The sequence below is a fragment of the Astyanax mexicanus genome, chromosome 7, assembly GCF_023375975.1.
Source record: "Astyanax mexicanus isolate ESR-SI-001 chromosome 7, AstMex3_surface, whole genome shotgun sequence".
Lineage (NCBI taxonomy): Eukaryota > Metazoa > Chordata > Actinopteri > Characiformes > Acestrorhamphidae > Astyanax > Astyanax mexicanus.
The window spans coordinates 54,472,499-54,484,725 of NC_064414.1; the positions used below are offsets into that span (position 1 = coordinate 54,472,499).

General features: G+C 38.8%; 1 protein-coding gene and 1 long non-coding RNA gene across 13 annotated transcripts in view; one reads left to right on the forward strand and one right to left on the reverse strand.

The window, feature by feature from the left end:
- The window catches only part of tenm3 (teneurin transmembrane protein 3), a 1,272,390-nt gene that overhangs the window by 1,045,786 nt on the left and 214,377 nt on the right, over positions 1 to 12,227 (forward strand). The window contains exon 1 of one of the 12 annotated variants that reach the window (XM_049481373.1): positions 11,322 to 11,757. The exons of the other annotated variants lie outside the window; for them this stretch is intronic. Coding sequence (XP_049337330.1) covers positions 11,711 to 11,757 — 47 coding nt within the window. The 5' untranslated portion in view covers positions 11,322 to 11,710. Of the gene's footprint in view, positions 1 to 11,321; positions 11,758 to 12,227 lie in introns of those variants that run through there. 12 annotated transcript variants of the gene reach the window in all.
- The window catches only part of LOC125802956 (uncharacterized), a 72,436-nt gene that overhangs the window by 12,821 nt on the left and 47,388 nt on the right, over positions 1 to 12,227 (reverse strand). The window lies entirely within an intron of this gene.

The following is a 12,227-nucleotide window of genomic DNA, read 5'->3' on the forward strand; positions in this document are numbered from 1 at the left end:
ATAGGTGATAAGGTGTTGTCTTGTGGTTGCTAAGGTGTTGGTTGCTAAGGTTTTAGTTTGGTGTAAATGCTAGATACTAAAGTGTATATGTAGGTGTATATCTACCTTATCCCTCAGTTTCTCTAGGTGTTGTTGCTAGTCTGTTTCTAAGGGCTTGCTAGGTGGTTGCTAAAGTGTTGCTGGGATATAAGTGATGGTTGTCATATGTCATAAGGTGTTGTCTTGTGGTTGCTAAGGTGTAAGAATGGTGTAATTGCTAGATACTAAAGTGCATAGCTAGGTATATATCTGTCCTGTCCATTAGTTTCTGTAGGTGTTGTTGCTAGGTCAGTAAGGTGCTACTAGTCTGTTGCTAAGGGCTTGCTAAGTGTTGCTGGGATATAAGTGATGGTTGTCAAATATGAAGGTGTTGTCTTGTGGTTGCTAAGGTGTTGGTTGCGAAGGTGTTGGTTGTTGGCTAATAAGGAGTTGCTGTGGTATAGCTGAGCTGTTTATTGTTAAGTACAGTACAGTATGTTGTAAGGTCTTTGCAAATGTGATGCTAGGGTATAAGTGATGGTTGTCAAATATCAAGGTGTTGTGTAGTGGTTGCTAAGGTGTTGGTTGCTAAGGTGTAAGAATGGTGTAAATGCTTGTTACTAAAGCGAATAGCTAGGTATATATCTATCTTATCTATTAGTTTCGCTAGGTGTTGTTGCTAGGTGGTCACTAAGGTGTTGCTAGTCTGTTGCCAAGGGCTTGCTAGATGGTTGCTAAAGTGTTGCTGGGATATAAGTGATGTTTGTCAGATGTCAAGTTGTTGTCTTGTGGTTGCTAAGGTGTGGGTTGCTAAGGTGTTGGTTGTTGGCTAATAAGGAGTTGCTGTTTCGCTAGGTGTTGTTGCTAGGTGGTCACTAAGGTGTTGCTAGTCTGTTGCCAAGGGCTTGCTAGATGGTTGCTAAAGTGTTGCTGGGATATAAGTGATGGTTGTCAGATGTCAATGCGTTGTTTGTGGTTGCCAAGGTGTTAGAATGGTGTAAATGCTAGATACTAAATTTTATAGCTAGGTGTATATCTATCTTATCGATTAGTTTCTCTAGGTGTTGTTTGGTAGGTCAGTAAAGTGTTGCTAGTCTGTTGCTAAGGGGTTGCTAGGTGGTTGCTAAGGTGTTGCCAAGTTTTATGCTGCCACTTTTGTCTAGGCTTTGGCTAAATGGTGGACTGTAAACATGCTTGACTAATAGAATTGTGTCCACAAGCTTTTGAGTAAATTGTGTAAAGCCATAGTTACTCAGTATAAACAATACTACACTACAGTGGTTTACAACAAATATGCGGTGGGTGAATCGAGCTGAATTGCTAATATTGTATATATTACTTTTATATTGATGTCATTAAAGTGATACATTAAGTTTCATACATTTAGATTTTTCTTTTGCCACAGTTGTATTTGTTTCATTCAGACTACAGTTAGATATATACTGACTGTATGCTTTAATGTTAAATTCACTCTTCAGGGCATATTACCTTCACTTCAATACCGCGCACCGTCTCCTGCAGCACAGCTTGATTGCCATTTGTGTTTCTAAGCTCATATTGGCTCAATTAGCAGCCCAGGGTGCTTGACTTTGATTTTTTTTGGTTTGATGGCAGCTGTCTTAGTGCTGTTCTAGCGATAATGAAAAAAGGTATAAAAACATATATGATAAAATAAAGACAGAAAGGCTTGAGAGACACCTGACAGTCCTTCACAATCCTGCGCGACTCTACCTGTCTCATTCTGAGAAAGTTTTTGAGCTGAATTTGGAGTGAAGAGGCAGCTTAAGTGTCAAGCGAACATTTCCGAGCTTTCATTGCTGCAGGTGAAGAAAAGGTTGTGATGTAGTGCTTCTTTTTTTCAGGCAGGAAATAGCACCTTTCTTTTCAGTCAAGCGAAAAGAGATCGACTGCCATTACGAGATGAAAGAACGGCACGTTTCCCCGTCAGAGTCGACTTGTGATTTGACCCAGGGGTGACCCCTGAGGTACCACGCACAAGCACACGGCTAAACATTGCCTCCTTTAGGGCGAACCTGAAGGAAGGGTTTGACGCTGATTGTGCCTGATTAGAAAAGCTCGTTCAGATATCTCCTCATTATCAGATATCAGTGTAATTAAAGCGATTTGCTCATGAATATCATCTGTAAAGCTTAGCATTACAGACGCTAGCAGATTATGAGAGTGCTGGGGGATGTTATTCAGGTGTCTTTTAGCTCCTGTGCATGAATTATCATTTGCATTAATGATTTGAATATGGTAAAAAGAGTAAGTTTCAGAAACCAGCCAAGCCTCTCCATACTTATCCCTATTCATACTTATCCATCCTTCCATTTATCACCCTAGAAAAACCCATGCATACCTTTTTCCTTTAATGTATATCTGCCCATACCTCTTAATACCCATTCTTGTCTTCTTTAACTATACTAAATCAATCCATTCCCATAGGCACCATGCGTGGCCATCCTAAACTTTTCCCATATAGCTATTCTCTTCCCAAATCCCTCCATGCCTATTCATCCAAATCCAAGCTCATACACTTGTGTACCTGTCTGAATACATACCTATCGATCTCATCCATTCTCATTCTCATCCATATAAAACTATACTCATCCCTTTCCCTATTCTCCACAACTGTGTGCCCTCTTAGCATCACTACTAGTCCATCCTCATATCAGTAACCATCCAGGAATATGCCCATCCATTTCCTTACCTATCTGTACCCATGGGGCATCCATGTCCATTTCCGTTCATAATATATAATCAACATCTATACCCATGCATTCTAAACCCTGTCTGCATCAGTACTCATCCATTTCCATACCTATTTAAGTCTGTGCCAATCCATTCCCATACCTGTCCATACCCATACTGATCAATTATCATACCCATCAAAACTTTTACTTATTCATTCCCTTATTCTCCATAACCATTTGCCCTAGCCACAATAGTTTTCATCTATTCCCATACACGTCCAAGCCTATTTCCATTCATTCCTATACCTGTACACACCCAAACTGATCAATTGCCATACCCATTCAAACTTTTATTCATTCATTCCCATATTCTCCATAACCATTTGCCAAAATAGTACTCATCCATTCCCTTGTCCATTCAAGCCTATGCCAGTCCATACCCATACTGATCAATTAACATACATATTTAAACCCATACTAATCCATTCCTATACCCATCCATTCTCATACCTGTCCATACCCATACTGATCAATTACAATACCCATCCAAATCTATACTCTACCTTTCCTACACCCATCTGAGCCTGCACTCATCTATTTTCATACCTGTCTATACATACTAATCAATTGCAATGCCTATTCAAACCCATTCTCGTCCATTCCTACATTCTCCACAACCATTTGCTCTATCCAAAATGGTACACACCCATTTCCAAATCCTTCCGAATCTATGCCCATCCATTCATATACCCATCCATTCCCATACTGATCAACTACCATACCCATCTAAATCTGTACTTATCTATTCCTTTATACTCTATAACCATTTGTCCTATTCCCATTAATGCTCATCAATTGTCCATGTACATCCCATTCAATCCCATGTCCATTCAAGTCTATGCCATTCATACCCATACTGAGCAATTACAATACCTATCTAAATCTATACTTATCCATTCCCGTATTCTTCATAGACATTTGTCCTATCCAAAATAGTACTCATCCATTCCCATACTCTCACTCCCATATTCCAAATCCATGCTGATCAGTTACGATACCCAAATGAATACTTTTCCATTCCCATATACTCTTCAACCATTTGCCATATGTTCATTAATACTCATCCATACCCATTACATATGCATGTTTTAATGCATGTATCTTTCTTGCTGTTGAACTCATTGTTTTTTTGTTGTTGTTGTATCATTCGTGTACAGTTGTATAGTTTTATTTGTTCTTATATTCTATGTACAACAAATTAGTCAATGCAAGTTATTTAAACAGTGCTTTATAAATAAAGCTTACTTACTTACATGCAAGCCTACGCCCATCCACACCATATCTATGTTGATCCTTTCCCATACCCGTTTATACCCATACTGAGCAATTACAATACCCATCCAAGTCCACACTCAGTCTTTTCTGATGTGCATCTCCACCCTTAGTGCAGTGCTCCACCCTCTTGCTGTTCTCTCCAGCAGCTTCACGAGGAGCCTCCTTTTGATGCTTCTTCTCCAACTGAAGATGCACATATGCCGGTTCTGCGCTGGCAGTTCAGAAGTGCCTTCTGGGAGGGAGAAATACAACTTTTCAGAGAAAACCCATTTAAGCCTATATAAAGCATTCGTCTTTACACCAAATTGTCATAAATGCATACATGGCCTACATGCAATCAGACATGTCTAAACTTTTGACTGCTGCTGTAAATGGTAAACGTGGTTATTGATCTCTGTTGAGCTTTTAAATTCTTTGAACTTTGGCGTATAAACACGCTGTGGAGCAGCGCGATGAGACCGGAGCGTTGGAAGCCGCTGAAAGCCTGGAGATGGCTGCCGATAGATGTTTTCTTTGTGGTGGGATTAGCTGAATGTAGCGCATGTTTTCGGGGTCAGCCGGCGCAGTCAAAACACAGCGCGGGTGTGAGATGCCTGTGAGTGAATGTGTGAGTGAAGCCTGCTGTTTTTTCCCTGTTCTTCCTTTCTTTTCGGCGCCTATAGGAACGAGGAGTGCAGCGTTTCCTGTTTTTTTTTTTTTTTTCCGTCCCTCGGCGCTCGGCGATGCCTTTTAAAGAAACTTCTCTGAAATGTTCAAACGTTCAGGAAGCCTCAGAGAAGCAATGCATGGAGAGGAGCAGCCTGAGCGAATAACAATAGACTGGATTTGCATTTACCTGCTGAATTGTACGCTGATGATTCTCCGTTATCAATCCAAATATCTCTGTTCTACTCCTTTTCTCTTTCATTCCTTTTATTTTCTATTTATGTCTTTTCTTTCCATCTCTCTTTCTTCAACTCCCTCTCTTTCTCTCTTTCTCTCTTCCTCTCTCCTTCCCTCGTTCTTCTTGCCGTCTGATGCCGAGTCTGATGCGAGATGAATGTTGATGCGCGGCGGATTCTGTTTATAGCCCCGGAATGAATAGTGAAGTCTATAAAATGTGGATTTATTTATATTGACACGTTTTATCTCTCTCTGAAGGCTTCCTCCCGCTCCTCAGGGCCTCAGATGGGACGTAATAAGCGTGGATCCGTATGATCTATGAGAGGAGAATGATGGGGCGAACGGGACGGGAGGCGTATGGTGGGCGCTGTCGATTTTAGGGCAATAACCTCGCACTGTCACTGACTCATCACATCCCTCATAAAACACCCCATACACACATCCAGCCAGCTATTTACAGTGCGGCCTGCTTTAAAATGCTTTATTTAATGGAAAATATGTTTTAATAGAATGCAAAACTGATTATTTTGCTTAATATGCATTATTGCATTTTTAAAAGCAGGTTTATATATAAAACAACTATATATTTATATATAAAATTAAAATAATTCAAATAAAATGAATATATGTTGTATGAAGGCAAGTTATTATAGATGAAAACTGCCTTTGAAAAAAAACAAATTCAATAAATAAAAAGTTTTAAATATCCAAGTCTCCAAATTATGTATTTATTTATATATTAATGTGGATTCCTAAATATTGAAAAATTTCTCTTAAATAACATTATTTATTTTTAATCTCGCTGGGTTAAATGACATAGTGACCCATATTAATATAATCCAGCGTATCAATAATTAATTCATGTTTAATTCATTATTTATGAATATATCATATATTAAATTATGAATATATTATGATGTGTTATGTAGTCTAAATGTAAATGTTTCAGTACATTTTACTGAAATTATCAGCTAATATGCACTGATTAGGTCTGGACGTTAATCTTTATCAGACCTAACGTCTTTAAAAATTAATAGAAAGTAAAACTAAAGATTTGAGTAACTCTACCTCTTCACTACTTTACTTTAACTGATGCTCTCAAACACTTTATTAAGAGACAAGAAATGAATCAAGTAATTAACTCTTGGTGAGTTCAGCACAGCTGTTAACTGAATTATCCTTTAAACAAGAGGTGCTTCTCTAAAGAATGTAAAATATAAAATATTTTCATTTTTTTCTTCATAGTTTGAATGATTTTAGTATTAATCTACCATCTTTGATTTATCTTTGATTTTCCTTTTGATAGATTTGTGTACAGTGTATTAAACAGTGTTTTAACAGCTGTACAGAAAGGTTTATTAAGTGAACTAATTTCCTTTAAAAGTTTTAAAAGATGGTTTAGTGCTTTTCTCCAGTGCTGAGTTCTGTTCTCCTGTAGTCTGGGCTCCATTAAAGGTGTGATAAAACTTCATCATCTCAGTGGCTGAACAGACCTTTTGAACCGTGCAGGTAGAAAAGTCTATTAACAGAGCTGCACAGCCGGGGAGCGGGATTTAATTAGCGTTAATCATTGTCATTTGAATCAGGTGAGTAAAATGGCTCTTAAAAGCGTCACGCTATTATTGAACGATCAATTAAAGAATCGGTCCGGACGCAGATTCAGAACTGAGGCGGTAAAGCGGAGTAAAGGGCAGGTAATGCACTGTCAGTGTTGCGAGGGGAAGTTCCTCCTGGAAATGGTTTTACACAGATATTATTCTGCTGTTCTATTCCGCTTTAATAATGAATGACATTAACCCCCATCAGCCATTACATTAAAACCTATTAAAGCCTATTATTGAGTAGGTCACCTTGCTGCTGCTAGATCAGCTCTGACCCGTGGAGGTGTGGACTCCACAAGACCTCTAAATATGTTCTGTTGTATCTAGTACCAGAAATATTCTGATTTAACACATTCTTAATTAGTTAATTATTCCACATTCGTTTTTCTTCATAGTTTGGATGATTTTAGTATCAATCTACAATGCTGAACATTTTAAAATAATAAAAAAATTGCAAAAACAGATGCAAATCAATATGTAGTTTATTTAATAAAGGGGTAGTAAAAATGAGCAAGGTCAACACTGGTAAACAGCAGCAGGAGAGATTAAATATACCAGAATCATAATACAGTTTATGGATCATATACAGCAAGGCAATATCAAAGGGCAGGCATAAGCAGGGTTGGTAAATACAAAAATGCGAGTAAGTAAAGTGAGTGGGTATGTATAGCGTGTGTAACAGGTGAAATCAATATTCAGGTGATTGGCTTGCAGGTAGAGCCTTGTGTAGTGTAATGTGATTGTGAATGGGAGTGATGTCAGTGTGTAGTGCATTCTGGGTGTTGTAGTCCAATGACTGGAGATTGCAGGTAGAGCTGAGTGTGGGAGAGACAGGTGTGACAAAAAAAACACTGAATTTAAGATGTGTTTAAACTTTGACTGGTACTGTAAATATTTATTTAATATGAAGGGTTTTTTTTTTTTTTTATTTAGGAAAAAGGAATGTTGATTTATACATATTATAGATTATTTTGTGAATTTACACCAATAATTAAAAAGTTCAAATTAGTTCAAATGTTAAAATACTTACTAAATTTGAAAAACCTTAATTTATTTGATTGAAACATTACTAGAATGTTAAATATATAACAAGTAAATATTCTAGAAACACTTAGAAAACTTGGTAGATTGAAAACACATACATACCCAAATATTATAACATTCAAAAAAACGTTTTCGAACATTACAGTTTGGTTCTGGTCAAAGTTTCTTACATTTTTACACTAGTCCATTTCCTGCTTCAACACGCCAACATCAACTGACTGTTCACTCGCTGCCTAATATACAGTATATGTTCCTCACTTTTCTTCACCCGGGATGGTTGTAATGTTATGGCGGATCACAGTATATTCAGTTTGCTCTCTGTATGGCAGATGTGAGTGTGCACTTCTGACCTTGCTCAGGTTGTTTCAGGGTCAAAACACAAAAAACATGTTAAAAATGTAAGATGTTTATTTTCTCTGCGCAAAACAAGGCCAAACAATAACGGCTCCATCAGATTCAGATCACAGCAGAATATCTCCTCCTCCTCCTCTACCACAGAACGCTGGAGTTGGATGATTGAAAGATTGAAAGTAGGATCAGTTCTCAGATCGTTTCAAAGCTACGAATCAGAAATAATTCAGCACCCTGTATGAAGGTGTGAACAGTGTATAGGCTCTATAGAGTGTTCTATTCACTCTCATAGTTTTCTACACAGTGGAGTTCAGGGGGTGCTCTGATACTGTGAGGGTGTTTTTTTGGATCACGGTCATGGTAAACAATGGAAAAATCTATAATCTATAATCTGTATAAGTTGTGAAGTGTTATCTTGTGGGGAGGTTAAACGCTGCATGGATTATGGGGGTTGGAGTTGAGTCTGATAGTGGGTGCAGATGGATGTGAAATTTAATTTCTGAAGTTGGGCATTGGATATTTAGCATTCCTTTATCCTCAGTGTGTATCGGGAATACTATATATTATAAATATATATATTATAGAAGGCTAACTGAGGCATCAAAAAAGGTCTAAAATATACTTCATATTGTCCCTTTTTAATTTTATTTACTTATTTTAGTATTATTATCCTTCTATCATTTGTGTAAACTGTAATGATGCTATGGGGATTTTAATTTTCCCAAAGAGATCAATAAAGATCTCTCTATCTACCTACCTACATCCCTACCTACCTACATCCCTACCTACCTACATCCCTACCTACCTACATACCTACCTACCTTCCTACATATCTACCTACCTACCAAACTACATACATATCTATCTACCTACCTCGTATCTACCTCCCTACCTATCTACCTCCCTACCTAAGTACCTACCAAACTACATACATATCTACCTACCTACCTACCTACCTGCCTTCCTAACTACCTACCAACCTATCTATCTACCTCCCTACCTACCAACCTCTCTACCTACATCCCTACCTACCTACATACCTACCTACCTTCCTACATATCTACCTACCTACCAAACTACATACATATCTATCTACCTACCTCGTATCTACCTCCCTACCTATCTACCTCCCTACCTAAGTACCTACCAAACTACATACATATCTACCTACCTACCTACCTACCTGCCTTCCTAACTACCTACCTACCTATCTATCTACCTCCCTACCTACCAACCTCTCTACCTACCTCCCTATCTAGCTACCAACTTCCCTACCTACCAAAAAAACATTTGCTTTGTATAAAGTGTGAACAAACACTTTTTTTCATTAGTTCAGAGCAATCACAGGAAAGTGAAGCGGACTATTGTCACCCATTAAACAATAGAAGAAGAAAAAGAAGAAGCAGTAATATGGATACAACAGATTACGGTGCTGGTGATTCTGTATCTACTGTAACTGTAGATTAACCCTTATTTATAAATCAGTGTAAAAGATAGGAAGACTCCACCCATTTAGGTGATGATGTCAGGATGTAGTAAAGTAGCTTGATGTGCTCAGTCACTAAACTGCAGTGTGAAACCAAAACTAACCGGATTAAATACAGTAGAAAATGCAATGTAACAGAACATATGTGTGTGTGTGTGTGTGTGTGCTCACTGCCTGAATAGGTTAACCTTCGTATGTTTAAACCATTGTTCTGCTGTTCAGCGGCTTTTTCTACAGCAAAGTACGTCTCCAAAAAACCCTTCTCTTGTAAATAAACCTGAGTAGAAGTGAAAATATTCGCGCAGGAGAAAACTCCGGACTGAACAAATCTATGGGAAATGTTCTCCTGGGTACAGGACTAGAGGAGATCAGGTCACAGGGACCTCACAGTGCTGGGGTTATAAGGTCAGGTGAGGTCTCGGAGTGGTCTGTTCCGGGAACTGGCGTTCTCTGCTGATCTTGGAATCTAATCAGTGAAGAAAAAAGGAGCGAATGAAGGAGGAAATGAAGGAGAAACTTCAGGGAGGGATTAAAAACGGAACTCCACATCATCTCCTCGCTTTTGATTACGGGGATTACGTCTCTTCTGAGGTTACACTCTGAGACGGGCTGTAATTAAAACCATACTTACCCCTCAACACACACAAACACAGCAACACACACACTTTACAGCGACTTTTACATTCTAAGAGTATATTCTATATGTTTTTATGTGTTTTATGTGTTTTCCCCAAGGCCCACTTCTGGCATTTATATAGATTTATGTATGAGGAATGTGTCTGATTTATCTCTTTATTTATGTTTTTATGTTACAGTATGTTTTTTAATCATTGCTTTAAGAGTTGTTCATGTAAATCACCTCTGTTCCAATTGGCTGCCTTGTACTGTGTTCCTCACAATACACAACACAGTTAATAAATTGGCAAGTGTTCATCTGTACGGTAAATGACATCTATTCTGATTGGCTGTTCTAAATTGTGTCTATCTAATGTAACACTAATTATAGCTTCAATGTGAGTGGGCGGGGCTAAACTGTTGTAAATGGATGATTAGTTGGATATATTTAATATTGTTTTCCTGAAAATTCCCTGAAAAATTATAAAACACTCTTTGGGCCCTGTCTTACACTCTGCTCAAGGCTCGACACGATGCTCATTGCTATCTCACACCCCGCCAACAGTCTGCAGAGCCACGCCCTCCACTTGCATTATTTAAATAGCAACTGTGATTCTGAAGATATCTACACTGATGGGTGTGGTGGTCTAGAAGTGAGGTGTGTTCATTGTGCTCATTGTGTTCATAGAAGTGTGGAGTATTGCTATCTCTATCTTGACAATGGAAAACACAGGTGCTTCTCTGACTGAATACAACCTAGACAGATGTCAGCAGTCAGACGTTTATTGTTATCTTGGCAATGAAGGTACACTCCTACTTGTTACACACACATAAACACACAGCATTGCACAAACCTAACTTTTACATCAACAATAAACAAAATGAATGAATGTGAATGAGCAGCTCAGTTTCCTCTGCTGAGAAGCGCTGGAAACGTCCAGGTAGCTGCACCGTTAAAATAGCAATCCACAAAAGTCAGAGCTCACCTGCCTCTTAAAGGGAATGACAAGTGAGACACCTTTTCTGTGTTTCAAGCTGTGCAAGATGTACCTTTTCCCTCATTACGATAGCAAAGACACACAGTGTAATGTGGTTATAAAAGTGATGATGCTGAGAGAGAGGACATAGGGAATCTTTAGGGTTCTTAGGGAATAGTGTAGTTTATACTATTCTAAATCATTTTGGATCGTCTCTGCTGGCCCAGTTATGATGAATTGATGAATTGTGAAGAGCAACTGAGGAAACGATAAAAAAACTACAGGAAATCATGAGTTTGTTTAGATTTGATGATTCTGCTGTTTGGTTTTCTGACTGTGCTTTTGACAGTGATTATGTTGATATATTTCATTCATGTGTAAACGATGAGCACATTCCTGCTTGCATGTGTGTGTGTATATGTGTGTGTGTGTGTGGTCTGTTACTCTGAGTGTGCGATCATATTTCCGTGCCTGAGTGATATCTGGAATCGCTTCTATTCCCCAGTTTGTTCTGCCAAACCGTAATTAGAACGGGCGTGACTATCTCGTCTAAAGCCGGCGCTCTGACGCTCTTCTTCTTCTTCTTCTTCTTCTTCTTCTTCTTCTGCCGCTGCTGATGCTAATTGTTTGTCGTATCTTCCATCTCCCTAATGTAGAAAATTAACAAAGCAAGCAGTTCTCCAAAACGGGCATGAGCGTCTGATAGAGATGGATGCGTATCCTCCCGTGGGCCACGAGGGCAGCTATGGAGACGGGTACGTGCCCACCGATCTTCCCTCCGTGCCAGCTGCTGATGCCAAGCCCAACACTGAGCCAAAAAACTGCCCAAAAGTCTGCTCCACCAAGAACCCCTGTGAAACCATGTGCTCTCTCACTTTAACATCTCAATCACTCGCTCGTTCTCTCGCCCGCCCACCCTAAACAACTTAACCCCTCGTCATTCGTACCGGATTGGCTGGAGAATACTAATCAATAATGCTCAATATAATCTGCTGCAAGGAGGTTCTGGAGATACTCTGATTAAAGTGACATTCATGATCTATAGAGTTAAAAAGAGGCTAAAATAAAGCCCTGGAAAAAATAAGAGACTGCTTAAAAAGAGTTTCTTTGATTTTACCAAATTAAAATCCTCTGGAATATAATCAAGAAGAAGATGGATGATCACAAACCATCAAACCACCAAACTGAACTGCTTGAATTTTTGCACCAGGAGTAAAGCAGCATA